The sequence below is a fragment of the Trachypithecus francoisi genome, unplaced genomic scaffold, assembly GCF_009764315.1.
Source record: "Trachypithecus francoisi isolate TF-2019V2 unplaced genomic scaffold, Tfra_2.0 Contig00089, whole genome shotgun sequence".
NCBI classification, from domain to species: Eukaryota; Metazoa; Chordata; class Mammalia; order Primates; family Cercopithecidae; genus Trachypithecus; species Trachypithecus francoisi.
The window spans coordinates 125,505-150,294 of NW_022680470.1; the positions used below are offsets into that span (position 1 = coordinate 125,505).

At 44.2% G+C, this 24,790-nt stretch overlaps 1 protein-coding gene across 7 annotated transcripts in view; it reads left to right on the top strand.

Moving 5' to 3' along the window:
- TUBGCP5 (tubulin gamma complex associated protein 5) overlaps nucleotides 1–24,472 on the top strand; it is a 45,954-nt gene extending 21,482 nt beyond the window's left edge. For 2 of the 7 annotated variants that reach the window (XM_033223682.1, XM_033223842.1), the window contains exons 10-23: nucleotides 1,015–1,261; nucleotides 3,049–3,251; nucleotides 5,596–5,711; nucleotides 6,890–7,158; nucleotides 12,461–12,659; nucleotides 13,645–13,833; nucleotides 14,589–14,771; nucleotides 17,178–17,262; nucleotides 17,362–17,482; nucleotides 17,934–18,112; nucleotides 19,710–19,835; nucleotides 20,753–20,841; nucleotides 22,969–23,069; nucleotides 23,789–24,470. In XM_033223682.1, coding sequence (XP_033079573.1) covers nucleotides 1,015–1,261; nucleotides 3,049–3,251; nucleotides 5,596–5,711; nucleotides 6,890–7,158; nucleotides 12,461–12,659; nucleotides 13,645–13,833; nucleotides 14,589–14,771; nucleotides 17,178–17,262; nucleotides 17,362–17,482; nucleotides 17,934–18,112; nucleotides 19,710–19,835; nucleotides 20,753–20,841; nucleotides 22,969–23,069; nucleotides 23,789–23,835 — 2,154 coding nt within the window. In that variant the 3' untranslated portion in view covers nucleotides 23,836–24,470. Of the gene's footprint in view, nucleotides 1–1,014; nucleotides 1,262–3,048; nucleotides 3,252–5,595; nucleotides 5,712–6,889; nucleotides 7,159–12,460; nucleotides 12,660–13,644; nucleotides 13,834–14,588; nucleotides 14,772–17,177; nucleotides 17,263–17,361; nucleotides 17,483–17,933; nucleotides 18,113–19,709; nucleotides 19,836–20,752; nucleotides 20,842–21,119; nucleotides 22,068–22,968; nucleotides 23,366–23,788 lie in introns of those variants that run through there. The other 5 variants (XM_033223600.1, XM_033223762.1, XM_033223925.1 and 2 more) reach the window with 4 other exon arrangements.
- The last annotated feature ends 318 nt before the right edge of the window (nucleotides 24,473–24,790 follow it).

Consider the following 24,790-nt stretch of genomic DNA (forward strand, 5'->3'; position numbering starts at 1 on the left):
CCGCACCTGGCCCTGAGTTGTGCATCTTTACAGTACTTAGAGAGTTCCTTAATGTTGTTTAGGACATATTTAATTTCTTTTTTTTTTTTTTTTTTTTTTTTTGAGACAGAGTCTCGCTCTGTCGCCTAGGCTGGAGTGCAGTGATGCGATTTCTGCTCACTGCAGCCTCCACCTCCCGGGTTCAAGCCATTCTCCTGCCTCAGCCTCCTGAGTAACTGGTACTACAGGTGTGTGTCACCACACCCAGCTAATTTTTGTATTTTTGGTAGAGACAGAGTTTCTCCACATAGGCCAGGCTTGTCTAGAACTCCTGACCTCGTGATCACCTGCCTCTGCTTCCCAAAGTGCTGGGATTACAGGCTCAAGCCATCACGCCTGGCCTTTTTTTCTTTTTTTTTTTTTGAGACGGAGTCTCGCTCTGTCACCCAGGCTGGAGTGCAATGGCATGATCTCCGCTCACTGCAAGCTCTGCCTCCCAGGTTCAAGCCATTCTCCTGCCTCAGCCTCCCAAGTAGCTGGGACTACAGGTGCCGCCACCAGGCCCGGCTAATTTTTGGTATTTTTAGTAGAGACGGTAGTTCACTATGTTGGCCAGGCTGGTCTCGAACTCCTGATCTCATGATCCGCCTGCCTCGGCCTCCCAAAGTGCTGGGATTATAGGCGTGAGCCACCACGCCTGGCTGGACATATTTAATTTCAATTTGCATTTTGTGCTTTTAATTCTGTCATTCTGTGTTGTGAAAGTTATATACTGTGATTTTTTTTTTTTGCTTTAAGTACATTTACCTTATGTATGTTTTTTAAAAATATAAGCCATAATTCTCTAGTCTATTGAAATTATTGCTCTTTTTCCTTTGCGTATAAACCTAAATATTAATCATTTTATTACTTTGTGTTCTACTAAACATACTGTTTAAAACAATTGCAAAGGAAGTATTTTACAGCGAGAGGGAAATGAATTTGAAAGTTTACAGAAGACCACCTTTGAGTAATTGCAGTTTGCTTCTGTTATAGAGCTGTTTACGATCTGTGCTGGAACAAATAGCGGCATATGGCCAGGTTGTGTTTCGACTCCAGGAGTTCATTGATGAAGTCATGGGACACAGTTCCGAGAGCATGCTGCCTGGAAGTGGGTCTGTTCCTAAGAAGTCAACTGAAGCTCCCTTTAGAACCTACCAGGCTTTCATGTGGGCCCTGTACAAATATTTCATTAGTTTCAAAGAGGAACTTGCAGAAATTGAGAAGTGCATCATCAATAATGGTATTAAATGTTCTTCATCTTTACTCGTGCTACACATAACTTATAATTTGAATGCCATTTAGATTTTTCATTATGTAAGATTGAAAGTTGCCTAGCAAATAAGTAGTTCTCGTGAATGCTTCATTTTTTAAATTGTATTTTTAAATCATTCATATCTCTCAAAATCAAAAATCTACAGAGGATTTAGAGTGAAGAATCTAGATTATTCTTCCTGCACCAGTACTCCAGCCAGTCAGTTCTCCTCTCCAGAGACAGCCAGGTCCTCAGCTTCTTATGCATGCTTCCAGAAAGTTTCAACATACACAAGCAGTGCATATACATACACGCATACCTAGCAGTCATTACACTGCTCTCTTCAAATTTTTCTGATTTAAAATTTGAGGGTAATACCACACAAATGTGAAGAGCTTCTGTTTTCCTTTTTACAGGTTGAGTGTTTCATGTATGGTTGTGTCATAGCCCAGTCCCCTCAATGCATTTAGGTTCTTCCCAGGCTTTGCTGTTGTTAGCAGTACTGCGGTGATAATCACTCCTACATATCCGTGATTGTGCACAGGCAGTGGGTGGTAGGTTCTTTTTTTTTGTTTTTTGAAATGAAGTCTCCCTCTGTCACCCAGGCTGCAGTGCAGTGGTGGGATCTCAGCTCACTGCAAGCTCTGCCTCCTGGGTTCAAGCGATGATCCCGCCTCAGCCTCCCAAGTAACTGTGATTACAAGTACCTGCCACCATCCCTAACTGATTTTTGTATTTTCAGTGGAGACAGTCTTTCACCATGTTGGCCAGGCTGGCCTCTAACTCCTGGCCTTAGGTGATCCGCCCACCTTGGCCTCCCAAAATGCTGGGATTACAGGTGTTAGCTGGGATTATACCGCATCCCACCCTGTGGGGTAGCTTCTTACAGATGGAATTGCTGGGTCATGTGTGGTTTTCCTAAGTTTTGCCACTTTATGGGGAGGTGCAGGTAAATAGATTTATACTCTTGTGAGCCATGTAGATGAATACCTGTTTCCTCACACTCTTGCCATCTGTGTGTTATCAGAGGTTTTGGTCTTCACCAGTATGACAGCTGTAAAATAGCAACCATGTAGCTTTTTTCCCCTTAACTTTTATTTTGAACTACCACAAAAAATGGTACAGAGAGGCCCTGTGTTCCCATGACCTTGCTTCCCCCAGTGGGAAAACCTCCCGTAGTGACAGTACATGATCAAAACTAGGAAACTGACATTGGCACAGCACATTAGCCAAACTGCAGACCTGACACGGCTTCACCAGCGTTGCAGGAACTTACTTTGAGCAGGGGTGGGTGTGGTATCTTCGTGTATGGTTCCGGGTCTTTTTATCACCTGTCTAGCTCCACATGGCCACTTCCATGTTAAGGTCACAGCTGTGCCATCGCCTCGCAGGAGCTTGCTTGTGCAGCCCTTTGTAGGCACAGCCTCCCTCACCCCTCACTGTAACATCAGCCCATTGGAGGTGTTTTGTTTTACCTAGCGTAATTTTTAAAGGACGGTCAAGTGACTTTTTGTATGTTCTAGAATCACTCATCTTTCCTTTTCTGTGAACTGTCAGTTCCTTTGTATGTTAGTTTTCTGCTGAGTTTTCTTTTTCTCCGTGACTTGCAGGAGTTCTTCCATAGGGAAATTAGGTCCTTGTGATGTGAGATCAAAATCCACCATCCTCCATTTTCCCCTGCCCGTCCATAAGCCTGGCGATTTGCCAGCATTTATGTCACATTTTAGATGCGTGTGTTTTTCTTGCTATTGAGTTTGATTTGTTGAACTTTGCAGATGCTACAATAACTCTTGCCATAGTGGTGGACAAGTTGGCGCCTCGGTTGGCTCAGCTCAAGGTTCTGCACAAAGTGTTTAGTACTGGAGTAGCAGAAGTTCCACCTGATACTCGAAATGTTGTCCGGGCCTCTCACCTGCTCAACACCCTGTACAAGGCCATTCTTGAATATGACAATGTTGGAGAAGCCTCTGAGCAAACCGTATGTGAGACCTCTGCCTAACGTGTGTGACTCCATTCTGCACGGCAGAGGAGTGGTGGACAGCTGACCGTAGTTTTTTGTGAAATGATACTCGAATGGTGACTCGTTGGACAGTTCAGAGTTTTTAAATTGGCTTCCAAATTTGAGGCTGTAGGAAACTGGCTTTTCAGCTCTACTTGCCAAGATCCTCAGAAGGATGAGGCAAGGACAAAACAAGATGTGAGAAATACCTACCTGATGTGTATAGATATTTACAATAACGCTTTCTTACATAAAAACTAACATGTAACATTATGTGAGATATCTGAAGTAGACACAGTCACAGAAACAAAGTGGAATGCTGGTTACCAAGGGCTGGGGCACGGGGAGCTGTTGTTTAATGGGTACAGAGTTTCAGTTTTACAACATGAAAAAGCTCTGGAGATTTGTCACAATTAAAACCTCTAAACTTAAAAATGACGAGGGTAAGGCCGGGCGCAGTGGCTCAAGCCTGTAATCCCAGCACTTTGGGAGGCCAAGACGGGCGGATCACGAGGTCAGGAGATTGAGACCATCCTGGCTAACACGGTGAAACCCCGTCTCTACTAAAAAATACAAAAAACTAGCCGGGCGAGGTGGTGGGCGCCTGTAGTCCCAGCTACTCCGGAGGCTGAGGCGGAGAATGGCGTAAACCCGGGAGGCAGAGCTTGCAGTGAGCTGAGATCCGGCCACTGCACTCCAGCCTGGGCGACAGAGCCAGACTCCGTCTCAAAAAAAAAAAAAAAAAAAAAAAGGCGAGAGTCAAGCACGGTGACTCATGCCTGTAATCCCAACACTTTGGGAGGCCGAGGCGGTAGGATTACTTGAGCCCAGGAGTTTGAGACTTGCCTGGGCAACATAGTGAGACCCTGTCTTTAAAAATAAGTTAAAATTTTAAAAAATACATAGTTAAGATGATAAATTTTATATTATATAAAGTCTCCCAAAGTACTGGGACTACAGGCGTAAGCCACGCGCCCAGCCAATATTGCATTTCAGTAAAAAGGAGGTTGATTTTCTCTCAGCACTGCCATTTTTGTACTCTGAGAACTAGTGGAAGGAAGTAATTTCGTCATTCTTTTTTTTTTTTTTTTTGAGACGGAGTCTCACTCTGTTGCCCAGGTTAGAGTCCATGGTGCAATCTCGGCTCACTGCAGCCTCCACCTCCTGCGTTCAAGTGATTCTTCTGCCTCAGCCCCCCGAGTAGCTGGGACTACAGGTGCACATCAACATGCCCAGTTAGTTTTTGGGGTTTTTTTTGTTTTTTGTTTGAGATGGAGTCTCGCCCTGTCGCCCAGGCTGGAGTGCAATGGCGTAATCTTGGCTCACTGCAACCTCCGCCTTCTGGGTTCAAACTATTCTCCTGCCTCAGCCTCCTGAGTAACTGGGATTACAGGCACCTGCCACCATGCCCATCTAATTTTTGTATTTTTAATAGAGACGGGGTTTCACCATTTTGGCCGGGCTGGTCTTGAACTCCTGATCCCCGATCTGCCCACCTCGGCCTCCCAAAGTGCTGGGATTACAGGCATGAGCCACCACGCCCAGCTGTATTTTTTTTAATAGAGACAGGGTTTCACCATATTGGCCGGGCTGGTCTCAAACTCCTGACCTTGTGATCTGCCCGCCTCAGCCTCCCAAAGTGCTGGCATTACAGGCATGAGCCACCATGCCCAGCCAGTTTCCTCAATCTTAATGGACGCTTTGCTAGTAATAGGATTTCGATAGGGAAACTTTGTTCGCTTGCCTGGGGTGTCTCAGGATACACCTGCTGCCTCTGTGTCATTTTCACTCTCAAGTTTCCCAGTCTGCACTACAAACAATATGATCATCCCATATTTAGGTGAGCTTTTCTTTTTTTTTTTTGAGACAGAGTGGCACTCTGTCGCCAGGCTGGAGTGTAGTGGCGGGATCTTGGCTCACTGCAACCTCCGCCAGCCAGATTCAAGTGATTCTTCTGCCTCAGCCTCCTGAGTAGCTAGTACTACAGGCGCACGTCACCATGCCCAGCTAATTTTTGTATTTTTAATAGAGAGGGGGTTTCACCATGTTGGCCAGGATGGTCTCAATCTCTTACCTCAGGTGATCTGCCACCTCTACCTCCCAAAGTGCTGGGATCACAGGCATGAGCCACCGCGCCCGGCATTTAGGTGAGTTTTTTATAAGGATTTTATAGTGTATGTTTTTGGATTTTTAATTTCTTTGTGCCCCCAAAAAACGTAGAAATCCGATCACTTTTTTAAAGGCATTTCAGAAATGTTTAAACCTCTTTTTATTCTAGTGACCAGGGAACCCCGAGAGCTGACCATGCACCTCTCTGCCTCAGGTCTCCCTGCTGTTCTCTCTCTGGGTGGAAACGGTACGGCCTTACCTGCAGACGGTGGACGAGTGGATCGTGCATGGGCACCTGTGGGATGGCGCCAGGGAGTTCATCATCCAGAGGTGAGCTGCAGCAGAGCACAGGATCACTGGGGGCTGCCATCACCAGTTTCTTCCCTGTGAAAATCTAATGCTTTCGTTAGTTTCAAACGGGACTGAGGGTGCACAGTTCACATCACAGAACTTGTCGTCATCATAGGCAAGTTGTACTTCATTTTTATGGAAGATGTCAGTGATACCAGCTGATTAAAAATATCTTTGTCCAAGTTTTGTCACTCCACAACTTTTCTTAAGCAAACTGTATTTTTGGATGATAGTATATTTATGGCGAGCTAGTAAACACTGCTTCCCATAAAATGAGTTTAGGTGATATTAGATGGTTTGAGCTATTTTCATTGTAAATTATCGGTAAAGAGATACAGAAAATTATAAAATATGCCTCTAATATGTTTATTTCTCTGAATTATCTACTGATTTTTTACATTAGTATAATATTTAACAAAACAATTAAGGAAAATCTTAATCTATTTATGACAGTTTCCCTTCAGTTAATTGATTTTTCTGAACGGAATAATATAAACAATGTAGAGCTATTTGTACTCTTTTAACCCAATTTTAAATTATGCGGTATATTTAGATATATGGTTTCTATTGATAGCTATCCATTGAACTCATCAGGAAGGATAATTTTAAGTCCTTAGTGTTCTGGAAGGGTAGCAATATGTATGCAATGCTCACATAAGTGAACTGACCCTTCCTTCAACTCAGTCTCATATCTGTCACTGTGTTCTGATTCATCAATCTCATGTGAGAATTTTTGTGACAAGTGGGACTCTGACTGTTCTTCTAGAGTGATGATTGACCATCATTTTATTGTTAAAAATAGTCCAGTTAAGAATCTTTGTAGGGAAAATAGAGAAGTCTGCAAATTAGTTTCACAGGAGATGGTAAATGGGTAAACTTTTATTCTACTTCTAAAGAGGACCAAATTAGTTATATTTTAAATAATTTCAATTCAAGAAACTATTTCTGCTTACTTAAATTTTACTTATACCATTCCAAGTATTTATTCCCTTTTCTCTTTAAACTGAGCTGAGATTAAAATTGCCCCATTTTGCCTAAATATTGCTTCCATTTACTAATAATATTATGTTTTGTAATGTCTGGACAACAAACTAGAACAAGTATGCTGTTTTTAAGGAAGAGAAATAAGAGTTTAAAATTCTTTTGAATCTCTTTAGAAACAAAAATGTTCCAGTTAATCACAGAGACTTCTGGTATGCAACTTACACGCTATATAGTGTATCAGAAAAGACAGAAAATGAAGAAAAAATGAGTGATAATGCTAGTGCGAGTTCCGGCAGTGACCAGGGCCCCTCCAGCAGGCAGCACACCATGGTGTCCTTCCTCAAACCCGTCCTGAAGCAGATCATAATGGCTGGCAAGTCGATGCAGCTGCTGAAGAACCTGCAGTGTGCGGAGAGCACCACCTGCCAGGCAGGAGCCAGAGGTACCTGTTCTGTCTTCCTGTGTGTCCCTCGGTGTTGGGACACCTGACCCTACTCGCTCTTGTCATCCTGATACCTAATTATTTTGTAGTTTGCAAGTCATCGAATCCTCTTATGTCAGTGGTAGTTATCATCATGGTTGAATTAATAATCATGCTGCTCTTGATGTTTTAAAAGACTGTCTTCATTGAACACTTTCAGTGCTGTGTTTGAAAAGGCAGCGGCGATAAGTTCCATATGCATTTTCCTCACTCCGGATTCCTTAGGGCTGGAACTTTAAAAAGTAATTCCCGGCCATTTCTTTTCTTATTTTTATAAATTGACATGATAATTGTACATATTTTTGGGGTACATAGTGATGTTTTGATACATATACAGTGATCAGATCAGGATAATTAGCATTTCCATCATCTCAAACATTACTTCTTTATGTTGGGGACATTCAGTATCCTCCTCTTTGCTGTGTGCAACTCTATAATACATTATTAACTACCATCATCCCATAGTGATACAGAGCACTGGAACTACTCCTTCCAGCTAGCTCTTTGTGTCCTTTAACAAATATCTTCCTCTTCCTCCCTTCCCCCTACAAAATCCAGCATCTGGTATCCTGCTCTGCTTTTTACTAATATGAGATCAACATTTTTTAGCTACCACATGAGTGAGAACATGCAGTGTTTAACTTTCTCTTCCTGGCTTATTTCACTTAACATAATGTCCACCATTTCCATCAGTGTTGCTGCAAACAGCAAGATTCATTCTTTTTTATCTTTGAGTTATATATATACATACCACAGTTTTTTTACCCATTCATCTGTTGTTGGGCACCTAGGCTGATGCCGTGTGTTGGCTTGAATGCTGCTGCAGTAAACATGGGGTGCAGGTGTCTCTTTGGTGTCCTGATTTCCTTGCCTTTGGATAGATGCCCACTAGTGGGATTGCTAGATCGTGTAGTAGTTCTATTTGTAGTTTTTTGAGGAACCTCCAAACTGTTCTCCATAGTGTCTGTACTAGTTTATATTCCCACCAACATTGTGTAAGAGTTCCCTTTTCTCCACATCCTCACTAGCATTTGTTATTTTTTGTTTTTGTGATATATAGCCATCCTGACTGGGTGAAATGATAACTCATTGTGGTTTTGATTTGCATTTTCCCTAATAATTAGTGATGCTGAGCATTTTTTCATCTATTTCTGGGCCATTTGTATGACTTCTCTGGAGAAATGTCTGTTGAGATCATTTGTTCCCCGCCCCCCCCTTTTTTTTTCCTGAGGCAGGGTTTTATTCCCGTCACCCAGGCTGGAGTACAGTGGTGCATTCTGGCTACTGCAAGCTCTGCCTCCCTGGCTCAAGTGATTCTCCTGCCTCAGCCTCCTAAGTAGCTGGGATTACAGGTACCCGCCACCACACCCGGCTAATTTTTTGTGTTTTTAGTAGAGATGGGGTTTCACCATGTTGGCCGGGTTGATCTCGAACTCCTGAACCCAGAAGATCCACCCACCTTGGCCTCCCAAAGTGCTGGGATTACAGGCGTGAGCCACCATGCCCTGCCTCATTCATTGAATTCTTTTTTTTTTTTTTTTTTTGAGGCGGAGTCTGGCTCTGTCGCCCAGGCTGGAGTGCAGTGGCCGGATCTCAGCTCACTGCAAGCTCCGCCTCCCGGGTTCCCGCCATTCTCCTGCCTCAGCCTCCCGAGTAGCTGGGGCTACAGGTGCCCGCCACCTCGCCCGGCTAGTTTTTTTGTATTTTTAGTAGAGACGGGGTTTCACCATGTTAGCCAGGATGGTCTCGATCTCCTGACCTCGTGATCCGCCCGTCTCGGCCTCCCAAAGTGCTGGGATGACAGGCTTGAGCCACCGCGCCCGGCCCCATTGAATTCTTTCACTGTAAAATTTGCTTGTGTGTTCAACATTTGTTTCTGTTGAATTTCTCATTCAAATCATTCTTTTCCTGATTTTGTTGAATGTTTATTTGTACTCTCTTGTATCTCACTGAGTCTCCTTAAGATTTTAATTCTGAATTATTTTTCCAGCATTTCCTATATCATTATAGTCTCTTACTGGAGAATTACTGGTTTTCTTGGGAGGTGTCATGTTTCTTTGCTTTTTCATGTTTGATGTATTTCTACATTTATTTCTATACATCCGGTGGGAAAGTCACCTTTTCCAATTTTATGGAGTATGTTTTGTAAAGAGTTATTCATATGAATGGGTCTTGGGGTATGGGTTCAGTGGGATGCATTGGCCTTGGTTCTGGATGAATGCAGTAGTGTAGTCTCCAGGTACTTTCTTCAGTTGTAATCCACTTTAGTGATGTTTGCAAGTGCCTCAGTGGCCTACACTGAGGGGGTTTGTGGCAACAGTGGCACAACTGGCCGGGCGTGGTGGCTCATGCCTGTAATCCCAGCGCTTTTTTTCTTTCTTTTTTTTTTTTTTTTTTGGAGACAGAGTCTTGCTCTGTTACCCAGGCTGGAGTGCAGTGGCATGCTCTCAGCTCACTGCAAGCTCTGCCTCCTGGGTTCAAGTGATTCTCTTGCCTCAGCCTGCTGAGTAGATGGGATTACAGGCATGCGCCACCACGCCTGACTCCTTTTTCTATTTTTAGTAGAGATGGGGTTTTATCACGTTGGTCAGGCTGGTCTTGAACTCCTAACCTCAAGCAATCCACCCGCCTTGACCTCCCAAAGTGTCGGGATTACAGGCGTGAGCCACCACGCCCGGCCAATCCCAGTACTTTTGGAGGCCAAGGCAGGTGGATTACTTGAGGCCTCTTTCTCAGGCCCAGGACGTGGGTACAGGCCTGCTTGGTAGCCTGGGTACACGTCTGCCTGGACAGTTCAGGGGGCTCTTTTTTAGTCCTAGGACATGGCCACATGGCTTGTTGGCAGCCCTAGGTATGTATCTGCCAGTGGCAGCCCAGGAGGCTGCTTCTGAGGCCCAGCATGTGGGTGGAAAGCTGCTCTGCTGGCCTGAGGGTGTCTTTACTGGGGGTGGTCTTCAGGGTTCTTTCTCAGGTTTGGGATATGGGTGCCAGCTGGCTCAGAACATGCCCACCAAGGGCAGACCACAGGGCTGTTTGCAGGCCTAGTATGCAGGCCTGTGGCTGCTCAGCTGACCTGGGGTCGTGACTCACAGGTGCTGCCTCTGGGGCTTCTTAAGCAATGGATGCAGCACAAGGCTGCTCAAGAAGCCTAGGTACATGCCTGCCAGGGCAGCCTCTGAAACTGTTTCTCAGACCCTGAATGCTGGCCCAGGGCCACTGGGTAGGCCCCGGGCCTGTCAGCAAGGGGTTGGTGCTAGGGGGCTGTTTCTCAGTTCCTGAGCACAGGTCTGTAACTGCTCCACCAACCTGGAGGCATGTCGGCTGGTAGGAAGCTCAGGGGCCTGTTCCCACCCTCTAGAGATGGCACAGCAATTCGGCCAGCTCAGCGGTGGGTTTGGTCTCTCAGGGCTGCCAGACTGTTCCTCTGGCTGGAAGTGCAGTGGCAGGGGCTGGTTTTCTTGCTGTGCAGGACCAGAATCATAGCTGATCCTGGGCCCAGGCTCCACATAGCTGGGGTTGTGGTGTTCAGCCACCCCTGTGGCCTTGGTGGAATGAGGATGGAGCCCCAGTGGCTGGGGTGCAGGAGAGGTGCAGTGGCTACTGGCCCAGAGGAGGGTGTGCTCCAGAGATGGCTCTGGTATTTATTTATTTATTTGTTTGTTTGTTTGTTTGTTTGTTTTATTTTTGAGACAGAGTCTTGCTCTTTCGCCCAGGCTGGAGTGCAGTGGCACAATCCCGGCTCACTGCAAGCTCTGCTTCCTGGGTTCACGCCATTCTCCTGCCTCAGCCTCCCGAGTAGCTGGGACTACAGGGGCCCGCCACCTCGCCCGGCTAATTTTTTGTATTTTTTTTTAGTGGAAATGGGGTTTCACCGTGTTAGCCAGGATGGTCTTGATCTTCTGACCTCATGATCTACCCGCCTCGGCCTCCCAGAGTGCTGGGATTACAGGTGTGAGCCACTGTGCCCGGCCCTAGCTCTGGTCTTAAGATGGTGCTGTGCTGCAACAGCTTGGCTCAAAGGGGTGGGTGAGGAAGGCACACCTTGTGCCCCTAACCCAGGGCAAGGCAGCTGCGTGAATTGCCAGCAGCCTCCAAACTGGGCTCAGAGCTCGCGGGAACTGTGGAATCTTCCTGTAGTAAGGACTGTAGGTATTTGTAGGGGCTGGTGGGTTTCTTCTGCTTACCCTTACCCAACGATGGGAAGTCCTTCTTAACTCCAGACCAGCCTGATCTGCGAAGGAAAAATGGGGCTGCAGAGGCTGTAAGCCTCCACACTGCCCTCCTGGGCCTCCAGTCACCAGCACTGTCACACTCCCCTACTGCACTGTCAGAAGTGTTTTTTCCAGTGAGACTGTGACTCTTACCAGTGTTACCGTAGTGTTGTGCAGTACTGTAGGAACTTTCAAGTGTTCTGATTAGGATCTTACTCTGTTCAGAAAAAAAAATTAGCTTATACGTTGTAATTGTATGAACTTTGCAGTTGTTTAACAGAGAATATAAAAATGTTGAGTTTTGCCACACTGTAAAAGTAAAGAAACAGGGATAGACCTTCCTAGAAGAAAGGGAAATTTTTTTTTTTTTTTTGGAGGCCAAGTGTCACGTCTATTGCCCAAATTGGACTGAACTGCAGTGGCTTGATCTTGGCTCATTGCAACCTTCACCTCCCAGTGCTCAAGCGATTCTCGTGCCTCAGCCTCCCAAGTAGCTGGGACCACAGGCACATGCCACTGCACTCAGCTAATTTTTTGTAAAGCTGGGATTTCACCATGTTGCCCAGGCTGGTCTCAAACTCCTGAGCGTAAGTGAGCCACCCACCTCAGCCTCCTAAAGTGCTGGGATTACAGGCATGAGCCGCCGCACCCAGACATGATATTATTTAATATTTCTTGGGCCAGGCACAGTGGCTTACACCTATTATCCCAGTGCTTTGGGAGACCAAGGTGGGCGGATCACTTGAGGTCAGGAGTTTGAGACCAGCCTTACCAACATGGTGAAACCCTGTCTCAACTAAAAAAAAAAAGCAAAATTAGCTGGGCATGATGGCACATGCCTGTAATCCCAGCTTCTTGGGAAGCTGAGGCAGGAGAATTGCTTGAACCCAGGAGGCGGAGGTTGCAGTGAGCCAGGGTCACACTATTGCGCTCCAGCCTGGGCAACAAGAGCGAAACTCTTGTCTCGAAATATATATATATATATTTTGTTACTTAATGTTAATGTGATTAAACAGAATATAGTTCACCTTACGTATTTCTTTATGTTTTAGATGCAGAAAGAAAAAGTTTATACACTCTCTTTCTGGAATCTGTACAGTCCCGTCTTCGACATGGAGAAGGTTCCACTCCACAGGTTCTTACTGAGCAACAGGCAACCAAGGAGAATCTAATGAAGATGCAGTCCATTGCTGAAAGGCATCTTGAATTGGATGATGTTCATGATCCACTGCTTGCCATTAACTTTGCAAGGTGATCCACACCCACAAGGTTATCAGGAATTGAAATGGCGTAATTTGTGCGATGTTTGCTAACTGTTTATTTCTGGCAGGTAGGGCTTTCCAGGCCTAAAAACAAAAACGCTTGTAGGCTATCCTTTCTTTTTGTTTGTTTGTTTTTGTTTTTGTTTTCATTTGAGACAGAGCCTCACTCTGTCACCCAGGCTGGAGTGTAGTGGCGTGATCTTGGCTTACTGCAACCTTCGCCTCCCAGGTTAAGCAATTCTCGTACCTCAGCCTCCGAAGTACCTGGGACTATAGGCGTGTGCCACCACGCCCAGCCAATTTTTGTGTTTTTAGTAGAGACAGGGTTTCGCCATGTTGGCCAGGCTCATCTCAAACTGCTGACCTCAGGTGATCCGCCCACCTCGGCCTCCCAAATTGTGAGCCACTGCGCCCTGCCTATCCTTTATAACAAGCAGAATGCAAGATGTTGTGCCTGCCTATTTCAGGTGTATAGTTTGGATTCCATGTTGTTTGTGGAAATCTGCAGACTTGACCCTGCCACCATGTGGTACCAATTTTGTCTGTGTCCTCGGGCCCCTGGAAGTGTCATCATTTACCCAGAATATGCTGAAACTCTGGGCCATGAGTGGGCCCTCGACACCCATTGAGTCAGGGTCCCCATTGGCGTATAGTATGTCCTGGGCTTACGCTGCTTTTCTGCACTTAGTCCATTAGAGTAAGTCATTAATACCCACATAGTTCCGGGTTGTCTGATGGCCAGCATTTGCTGTGTCCAGCCCTCATCACTAGGAAGACCAGCTCTAGTACCTGAGCCTAAGGCAGTGGCAACTTCAAGAGACTGGTTCACTCAAAGGATATTTTTGGGAGAAAGATTTTTCTCTTTTTGTAGTAGTTGGTAACTTCAAGACTAAAGGTAAAAATGGGACTTTAGGGTTTTAAGAGAATTCTGTTGACAGCAGCTCATAAAAAGAAGACACATTTTTATCTTGAAGGATGTATTTGGAGCAGAGTGACTTTCACGAGAAGTTTGCTGGTGGTGATGTATGTGTGGATAGATCATCGGAATCTGTGACATGCCAGACTTTTGAGTTAACGCTGAGATCCTGCCTCTATCCTCATATTGACAAACAGTATCTAGATTGCTGTGGAAATCTCATGCAAACTCTAAAAAAAGATTACAGGTAAAAGAGTAATTTAATTTTGGAAGTAGTAAATAGTTTATTGTACTTGAACAGTTGAGATTATTTTAAAATCTATTTCAATTCGGTTTTTATTAGAGTAGGAAATGGATATGCAGTAAACAATTTTTTAAGAGAAATCAATTGACCATCAATATTTTCTTAACTATGTTGTGAAACTTAATTCTGTATTTCTGAGAATCTTTCCCAAAACAAATACAGAAAAAGTTTTTACAAAAATTACAAAGTTTGTTATCAGAATGAAAAAGACTAAATTACTTAGTGATAGATGACTAGTTCTTGAAACTATGGCGTATCCATCAATATGGTGTATACATACCCACATATGAACTTTGTAAAGTTCATAAAAATTATGGCAATTTAAAAGCAGGATATGTAATATGGTAGGAACTAGGTTTTCTTAACGCGTAGAAAAGACAGGAAAGAAACATTCCAAAAATTAAATATTAATGATGGAAATCCACCATAAATGATGGGATTTGGATTTTTTTTGTTAACATTTTTGTGACTGCCCAATTTTCTATCATTTAGTTATAGAAGATAACCTTTGTGATGGTGAAAATCTATGCTGTTTTTATTATTGGAACAAGTGTAATAGGTGTTAATATTTCTAATTTTAGTAAATGTAGAATGTAAACTTGTTTCACTAAAAACAGGGTACAAAACCTGGTGTTGATCTGGAATCCTGCCTTACGAACACCAGAGATCTTTGCGTCACTCGTTTTCTCTCCATGCAGGTTGGTAGAATACTTGCAAGCCATGAGAAATTTTTTCTTAATGGAAGGAGGAGATACCATGTATGACTTCTACACATCCATTTTTGATAAAATAAGAGAAAAGGAAACGTGGCAGAATGTGTCTTTTCTTAATGTCCAACTCCAAGAAGCAGTAGGACAGCGTTATCCTGAAGATAGTTCACGGTAAAATATGGAAGCCACCTTTATTTAAATTAGTAAAACATGAACCATGTGCCAATAAGTCTTCTATGAATTAACACAGATTATTTTATCCTCAGACTATTCCTATGAGTTTTACTAATATTATTTTACTTATTAGAAAATGGAGGCCAGCCATGGTGGCTCATACCTGTAATCCCAGCACTTTGGGAGGCAGAGGCGGTGGATCACCTGAGGTCAGGAGTTCAAGACCAGCCTAGCCAACATGGTGAAACTCCATCTCTACTAAAAATACAAAAAGCATGGTGGCAGGCACCTGGAATCCTGGCTACTTGGGAGGCTGAAGCAGGAGAATCGCTTGAACCTGGGAGGCAGAGGTTGCAGTGAGCCAAGATCACGCCACTGCACTCCGGCCTGGGTGACAAGAACGAGACTCCATTTTAAAAAAAAGAAAATTGAGGCAGAGGCTAGCTAAGTGAGTCTCCCACTAAACAAGAAAAGACGTTGAGATGCCACCATATGGCCAGGTGCAGTGGCTCATGCCAGTAATCCTAGCACTTTGGGAGGCCGAGTTGGGAGGATTGCCTGAGGTCAGGAGTTTGCAACCAGTCTGGGCAACATAGTGGGACCTCGTCCCTCCAAAAAAAAGGACAAAGTTGCCACCATACAGCCTGTCAGGGTCTGATGGCCTCCTTCACATGGCTGGAGCCAGTGCTTCCTCTCTCTGAGCTCCCACATGTGAGGTTTATCAGTCCTGCCTCCTAGAGAATGCACCTGACATCACAAAACTGGCTCAGACCTCCCCCATGGCCTCTGTCTCTCTCAGCCTCACTCCCTTCCACCAAAACAGACTTGACCCTCACCAGAGTGACCTCAGACCACCAGCAGTGACTTCCACCACTCATGCGTGTGCTCCCTGTGGGTGCCTCCTAACAAATGGACTAAGCTTTGTCTCGGAAGGGAGAAAGCTATTTCCTGTCTGGCTCCGTTTTCCCAGCCTCATGTCCTGCACACATACACACCACGTTCTCTCTCCTATCTCACTTTGCATTTCAGGGATTTTAGAATATTTCTGGTGTCTGCATGTGCTGTCCTCCCACCTCCCTGTGACATACTCTCCAATTCTTGGGCCCGGCAGAGGTCTGCTCACTCCTACATCTTCATGTGCTACACTGGGCTGGGAGTCCCTGGAGGGAAGAGAGATTGGCTTTCTATTGCCTGCTCAGTGCAGCAGCTAACTTGGTATTGATATTTGGTAGATGCCTGCTAAGCACTGAGTGAATGCATACATACCAGGCCATTAAGAGCTAAAAATTCTTTTTTTTGAGATGGAGTCTCGCTTTGTCGCCCAGGCTGGAGTGCAGTGGTGCAATCTCGGCTCACTGCAAGCTCCGCCTCCCGGGTTCATGCCATTCTCCTGCCTCAGCCTCTTGAGTAGCTGGGACTACTGGCTCCTGCCACCATGCCTGGCTAATTTTTTGTATTTTTACTAGAGATGGAGTTTCACTGTGTTAGCTAGTATGGTCTCGATCCGACCTCGTGATCTGCCTGCCTCGGCCTCACAAAGTGCTGGGATTACAGGTGTGAGCCACCGCGCCTGGCCAAAAGCTAAAAATTCTGACTAGTGCCTGTGTCATGATCAGCCAGTTCATAATCACACTGCCCTTTGACATCTCTGGGTTGGAAGTTCACTCCCCACTTTAAACCTTCATATGCATCCAGGCATCCCCTCTTAGTGCCTCTGTGACTGTGGAAGAGGGCATCATTTCTCAGGAACCACTGATGGGACTATTTTGAGGATTAAATGAGCTAAGGACACATAATAGTGCCTGGCACTTGGACATTTTCTTTTTCTTTTTTTTTTTTTTTTTTTTTTTTTTTTTTGAGACGGAGTCTTGCTGTGTCGCCCAGGTTGCAGTGCAGTGGCCGGATCTCAGCTCACTGCAAGCTCCGCCTCCCAGGTTCACGCCATTCTCCTGCCTCAGCCTCCCGAGTAGCTGGGACTACAGGCACCCGCCACTGCGCCCGGCTAGTTTTTTGTATTTTTTTTAGTAGAGGCCGGGTTTCACCGTGTTAGCCAGGATGGTCTCGATCTCCTGACCTCGTGATCCGCCCGTCTCGGCCTCCCAAAGTGCTGGGATTACAGGCTTGAGCCACCGCGCCCGGCCCTTTTTTCTAATTACTACCATTGTTGTGTGTCTTCTACAACTAAACTCATTATGTAAAACCTATCCTCTCTCTGTTATTTCTAAATCCAAATTTCAGCTCTGGAATATATGTTAGAAAAGATACATTTGTTGGAATGTTTGCATTTCTTTTATGAAATGCAGTATCTTTTGGGGAATATTATGTAAATGCTAATTATTTTAAAAGAGGATTTTTGTGTGACATAGTGGTTTCACAAACTAAAACTGAAATTTCTTTCTTTAGCCTGTCTATATCTTTTGAAAATGTTGACACAGCTAAGAAGAAACTGCCTGTTCATATCTTAGACGGTCTGACCCTCAGCTACAAGGTATATGCTTATATTCTTTGTATGAACAGTGTTTTCTACTGAAATTAAAACATGCAGGTAATTGGTTATTTCTGTTCTAATTGTGTTTTTGTTTAATAGGTCCCATGGCCCGTGGACATTGTTATAAGTTTGGAATGTCAAAAAATTTATAATCAAGTGTTTCTTCTCTTACTGCAAATAAAGTGGGCAAAATATAGTCTGGATGTTTTACTTTTTGGTGGTAAGATTTGTTTTCAGCAGATAAATTGTAATTTAATTTAATTTTAGCCCTTAATAAAAGAGGTTGGTGGGGAAGGGAAGCATATGGAGATCTGGAAAAAAGAAAAAAAAGAGGTTGGTGGTTGTCGATCATTTTTATGTGTATAGAAATGCCAGAATGGTGCGCATTCTAGCAGGGGGTTTACGGATGTCAAATACCTGAAAGAAAGATCCGGAAGTTGTATGTACAGTTGATCTAAAATACAACAACTTGATTAGGAAAAGTGATACAGGCAACTTTTCCCACTGCACCTTCCAGAGGCACTGAGGTTCGGTTCCTGCCACCCTTGCCAGTGCTTTCTGTGGTGCCAGGGCCACATCCCTCCGAGTTTCTGCCAAAAACAGGCATCATGGTGCAGTGGGGCTTGAGTTGATGCTCTTTCTGTCCACTTTGCTCTTCCAATCTTTTGTAGAACTGGTTAGTACTGCGGAAAAACCACGTCTTCAAGAAGGCCTTGTACATGAACAAGACACAGTTGCTCAGTTTGGACCACAAAAAGAACCAGTAAGACAGCAGATTCATCGCATGTTCCTCTTAAGAGTGAAGCTCATGCATTTCGTGAACAGCTTGCACAACTACATCATGACCAGGGTTTGTGCCTCTCCCATCTGCTTCAGTTCTATCACCTTATCTATACAGTTGTTCATAGAGAATTACTCATAATGTGTTTATAAATACAAAATGCCTACAGACTGTGAAAACGGGACATGTAGCAAATTTGATCATAAAATAACATGGCAGTGGGAGGAATGTTTTTGTAATTATACCGGAATATGTGTATCCAGAGGCCGCTGTCCCTCCTGTCCAGCAGCCCCTGGGGACAGGCACAGCCACAGCTCCTCTTCTGGAATTGCCTTCAGAACGTGCCACGTAGTCCTTTAGTGTTCAATAGTGATGACAGCTGTCCCTAGAAAATGGCTCCAATGTTTAATAACAGCCAAAATCCACTGTGGTGTTTGGGAGGAAGATGCAGCCAGGTTATAGACTTTTTTCTTAAAAACAAGAGGTAACTCACTACAAAGTAAATGAAACTGTTTTTCTGGTACATCTAATAGCCAGTTCTAGAGGAAGTTTGAAAGAAGGGTTTAGAAATTGGAACAAGAGCGGTGTTATTAGAGGACAGTATGCATTTGGGGTTTGAATTGTTGTTTAGACCTATTTATACCTGGTCTGTGAGTTCTGAAAAGAGCATTGTTATTGAGGACAGTGTGCATTCGGCATTTGAATTGCTGTTTAGACCTGTTTATACCTGGTCTGTGAGTTCTGAAACCCACCTTGCTTTGGTGAAGTGAGCCACTGAAGCCTGTGTTTTGGACAGGAAGGCTATGGCAGAGGGGCTCCATGTTTCCCCTGACTGCATTACTGACCTTCACAAGGTTGGCCTTCATTAAGTCCCTAATTGTTAAGAGTAAATGATAAGAGTTTAAGTTTTTTCTTAGTTTGTTTTTTATTTGAAGTATGCTTATACTCATTTTAGAGAAAGATCAGTGTATGAGAAAAGGAACTTAAGAAATAAATTCACAGGCCGGGCGCGGTGGCTCAAGCCTGTCATCCCAGCACTTTGGGAGGCCGAGACGGGCGGATCACGAGGTCAGGAGATCGAGACCATCCTGGCTAATACGGTGAAACCCCGTCTCTACTAAAAAATACAAAAAACTAGCCGGGCGACGAGGCGGGCGCCTGTAGCCCCAGCTACTCGGGAGGCTGAGGCAGGAGAATGGCGTGAACCCGGGAGGTGGAGCTTGCAGTGAGCTGAGAGCCGGCCACTGCACTCCAGCCTGGGCGGCAGAGCAAGACTCCATCTCAAAAAAAAAAAAAAAGAAATTCACTGTAATTATTTGTGTAAAAGTAACACATTTACTTGATTTTTTTTTTTTTTAATCAATGTGTCTTATATACAGTTTAATGTACTTGCCCCTTCCTGCCAGGGAATCTGTTAGTCCAGACTTTGGCGTTCACTCATTCACTGTGCAAGTGGGTGTCCTACAGGACTAACCCCCACCATCCTCTGGATCAGAACGCCAGAGCATCCAGGCAGCCTCTGAAGATGGTACTTTATGAAACTTTCTAGATTGTGATTATTGAAGGAAGAATTTGAGAGGAGTAGAAGAGCTTAGTAAAGAAGATTTGTGTGCAGCACACAAGTCCTCACGGCTGCTGATTAAGCTTTTTATCTTTCTCTTCCAAGATTCTCCACAGTACAGGGCTGGAGTTTCAACATCAAGTCGAGGAAGCCAAGGATTTAGATCAGTTGATTAAAATTCACTATAGGTATCTGTCAACCATCCATGACCGGTGTCTGCTGAGAGAAAAGGTACATGAGATGTCTCTTGCAGATGTGGCCCCTGCTGGGCGAGTGGCGCTGTCTGCCTGCTTTGGAATTTTATGGTGATTAAGCTTCTGTCCTGTAGAATATTCTTTAAGGAAGAACCAGATCAAATGAGGTTACAAACAAATGCCCCAGGCCAGCCACAGTGGCTCATGCCTATAATCCCAGCACTTTGGGAAACTGAGGCAGGCAGATCTTATGAGGCCAAGAGTTCAAGACCAGCCTGGGCAACATAGGAAGACTCTGTCTTTACAAAAAATTAAAAAGATTAGCGGACATGGTGGTGTACACCTGGAGGCCCAGCTACTTGCAAGGCTGAGGTGGGAGCATCGTTTGAGGCCAGTAGTTCGAAGCTGCAGTGAACTGTGATCACACCACTGCACTCTGCACTCCAGCTTGGGTAACAGAGCAAGACCTTGTCTCAAAAAGAAACAAGGAGGAGTGCCCTATTCATAGAAATTGTATCTAAGAGCAACATGAGAACTGTGTTTGATAGTCAGCACTCACTCTGCGTTACTCTTGGATTCAGTTGGAAAATCGTGTCTGCAGTTAACAGTATGTCCACTTCACATGAATAGACGGAATTCCGTCATGTTAAAACCATTGGAATTCTTTATCCGAGTTTCATTGGTGAATTTAAATGGCCATCCCAGGAAAAGGTCTTAACAGTTTGTTCTGTTGGTTTGGCTCTACTGCTAATACCGCCTGTATATTCCATTCAGTGAATGCATGTGCCTGTTCCCAAGTGGGCATGGTTCAGAGCCTAGTACCCTTCCATATACATAGAAGGCAGTCACGGTGGTGAGGAGCTTTTTCTGTGATTCATTTAAAATAGGTGAAAGTGCTGGTATCAGTGTCCAAACCTAGTTACACAGTTTGTGTTCTGCGACTTTCGTCTCCAGGTCAGCTTTGTGAAAGAAGCGATCATGAAGGTGTTGAACTTGGCCCTCATGTTTGCAGACGGTTGGCAGGCAGGCCTGGGCGCTTGGCGGTAAGTATGTGACTTCTGAAGCATCTGCGCTCTAACCATTTCAGCTTCAGCTTCTCTTTTTTTAGAGACAGCGTCTTCCCAGCCTCTCAGGAGGCTGAGAGAGGAGAATTGCTTGACCCCAGGAGTTCAAGACCAGCCTGGGCAACATAGCAAGACCCAGAGTTTAAAAAAAAAAAAAGTACAAGTTTTTTGTGAGAAGTAAAACATTTTTAAAAATCTGAGGTCTTCTAACTGAACAGGCAAACATTTTTAGATTACACTCATGTTATATTGTGTAGGTTTTGTTAATGTTTATCGTGGACACCTTCAAACAGAAGTGGCAAGGACAGTTGTGAACGCCGTGCTGGCACCTGCTTCGGCTGTGCCAGTGAGGACAGCTCTGTCATGTCTGTGCCCACCTCCCCCGTCACACTTGCTGAATTATTTTAAACCGAATTCTGGACATCATGCTAGACTGTTCTCCAAAGTTGTATTTTGGATGAGCTCTGAAAGATACTGTATTTTGAGTGTTCGTTATTCGCACACATCACATAGGCAAGTGCACTGAATCAAGGGAAAGTGGACGCAGGAGCAGTTCCCTCCAGCACTGCCATCCTCTACTGTGAACCCCAGTGTACAGCTCAGTATTTGGTTACCTGTCCTGTTTGTGAAGTCAGTGCCACAGTAGTTCTGCTATTACTACCATGAAGGAAAAGCACATGTTTGGTTGACTGGGTTGTTACAATAATAGTCTGTACTTCCTCCATGTCAGTAAGGAGGTAAGAGTTCATTTGAGTGCTAATATAATTGAAAATCTCCTCTTGGCTGTACTCTGAATCTAGAAACTAAGATAGTAGATGAAGCCATCCTTGCAGGGATGGAAATAGAAGTCTTACTTGCTTTATATTGCTATATTGCTGACTCAAATGGTGTTGTGGCTGTGTTTTGAAAGGAATCTTTATCTTTAAAGTATACATTTATACTTATGAAATATTCATGACTGCAGTGCTCTGATGTCTCCGGTTTATTTCCGAATACTGTGGTGGAGCTGTGGCGGTGTAAGCTTGGCACCTGGGTGGCACCTGCCATGGCTGGGCAGTGGGCCATGGAAGCCCCTTACGAAGTTCTCTCTTACATGTGTTCGATATTTCTCTTAAAAAAAAAGAAAGGCTGGGCGCAGTGGCGGCTCACGCCTGTAATCCCAGCACTGTGGGAGGCCAAGATAAGCAGATCTCCTGAGGTCAGGAGTTCAAGACCAGCCTGACCAACATGGAAAAACTCCGTCTCTCCTAAAAATACAAAATTAGCCAGGCGTGGTGGTGCATGCCTGTAATCCCAGCTACTCGGGAGGCTGAGGCAAGAGAATCGCTTAAACCAAGGAAGGCGGAGGTTGTGGTGTGGTGAGCCGAGATCACTACATTGCACTCCAGCCTGGGCAACAAGAGCGAAACTCTGTCTCAAAAAAAAAAAAAAAAAAGCAGCTGGGCCAGACTGCGTGACTCACAACTGTAATCCCAGCACTTTGGGAGGCCAAGGAGGGCAGATAACTGAGGTCAGGAGTTCGAGACCAGACTGACCAACATGGCGAAACCCCGTCTCTACTAAAAATACAAAAATTAGCCAGACGTGATAGTGGGCATCTGTAATTCCAGCTACTCAGGAGGCTAAGGCAGGAGAATTGCTTGAACCCAGGAGGTGGATTGTGCCACTACACTTCAACATGGGCGACAGAGCAAGACTCCATCTCAAAAAAAAAAAAAAAAAGGGCTTTTTAAAAATAATTTCAAATTTTAAGGTTTATATCCTTAATATGTTCTTTATTTCAAAGAGAACGTATGCTTGTAAACAATAAAAACAGAACTTTTTAAAGGAAAAGGGAGTGTCTTTGGTCCTCCTAGTTCCAGAACTAGATACTATCTGGAAACAGCACAGCACAGCTTTATATCCTAATGAACCTTCCTTTGAAACACTTTGACATTTTTTATTTTAAAGTAGGGTAGGATGCTATGTGTTTTATTTTATGATCTTTAGATTTAGGATTTTAAATCATTAAATCAAAACACATTTGAAATTACTCCACAGATATCTTAAAGCCTATATATAAACCCCCAATGCCCTCACTTAATTGAAATTTACTTTTATTCCTAGAATGGAATCTATAGAGAAAATGGAGTCTGATTTTAAAAACTGCCATATGTTTCTTGTAACCATTTTAAACAAAGCCGTCTGTAGAGGATCCTTTCCCCATTGTGAGTATATCATGTTAAAGTGTTCTACCTCTGTATTTTCTTGTAACTAGGAGTATGTGTCATTGTTTTGTTACTGATCCCATGAAGAATTAGATTTTCTCACCATTTCAAAACTGAAAAATCCCTTAGCAGTTGTCCCATGCTTTGAATTGCTTTTTAAGCATTACAGTGAGGGTGAGTGCATGTGGAATATTTGTAAGCCTGAGGATCTTACTTTCTGGTATGCCATTTATTACAACAGATTTCTAAAATTCCTATTAAATAAAGTCGATGGCAGAATAGATTTCTGTCACACTCCACTATCATGTAGTTTTTGTAACTTTCTTTTCAAAAGCTAGACTTCTTAAAAATTTTTTTAGGAATTTAAAGCTCCTGGCCTGGTGCGGTGGCTTACGCCTGTAATCCCAGCACTTTGGGAGGCTGACTGAATCACTTGAGGTCAGGAGTTGGGAGAACAGCCTGGCCGACATGGCAAAACCCTGTCTCTACTAAAAATACAAAAATTAGCTGGACATGGTGGCACATGCCTGAAATCTCAGCTACACAGCAGGCTGAGGCAGGAGAATTGCTTGAACCCTGGGGGTGGAGGTTGCAGTGAGCCAAGATCGTACCATTGCACTCCAGCCTGGGCAACGGACTGGGACTCCATCTCGAAAAAAAAATTTTTTTTTTCAACATTTAAACTTGTTGTTTTAACCTTATTTTTATTCTTCCCACAGTGGAATCTCTAGCGCTGTCACTCATGGCTGGCATGGAACAAAGTTAAATGTCTTCAGTGTGAGAAATGTCTCCAACTTCATCATCATACATGTACATTTCCACCATGTGCAGCTGAAAAGTGAGAATCTTTTCATTTTGGTTTATTTGTAAAACTTGTCCACTGTCGGCCGGGCACAGTCACTCACGCCTCTAATCCCAGCACTATGGGAGGCCAAGGCAGGCGGATCACTTGAGCCCAGGAGTTTGAGGCCAGCCTGGGCAACATGGTGAAACCCTGTGTCTACCAAAAATACAAAATGTATCCAGACATGTTGGTGTGTGCCTCTCTAGCTACTCAAGAGGCCAAGATGGGAGGATTGCTTGAGCCCAGGAGGTCAAGACTGCAGTGAGCCATGATTGCACTACCGCAGTGCAACCTGGGTGACAGAGTGAGGTCCTGACTCAGAAAGAACCACTTGTCCGCAGTCCAGACAGATGGATTGTAGGTGGGTTTTCTGGAGAAGAGTAGATGCTGTATAGAGTTGTGTACATAAAATTGTGTCTAGTGCAAAGTGTATATAGGCTGTTTACTCTTATATTTCCTGCTGTAAGATACAGATTTATGGTACTGATACCTTTAAATATAAATTATATCATATTTTGAAAATGTAATTCTGATATTCAAAATAAAGGACTTAAAATTATTTTATTATCCTTTTGCTGCTGTCCTTCAGTCACAGAAGCTTTTTATATAGAGTTTTACATGTTGTCTTCCCTAAAAGTTGTCTTAGATTTAGCTTTCCTACAAATGTTTATATTTTGGCTGGGTGTAGTCTCTCAAGCCTGTAATACCAGCACTTTGAAAGGCTGAGGTGAGAGGACTACTTGAGGCCAGGAGTTCAAGACCTGCCTAGGCAACATATTGAGACCCCATCTCTACAAAAAAAACCTTAAAAATTAGCCAAGGGCCGGGCGCAGTGGCTACACCTGTAATCCCAGCACTTTGGGAGGCCGAGGCGGGC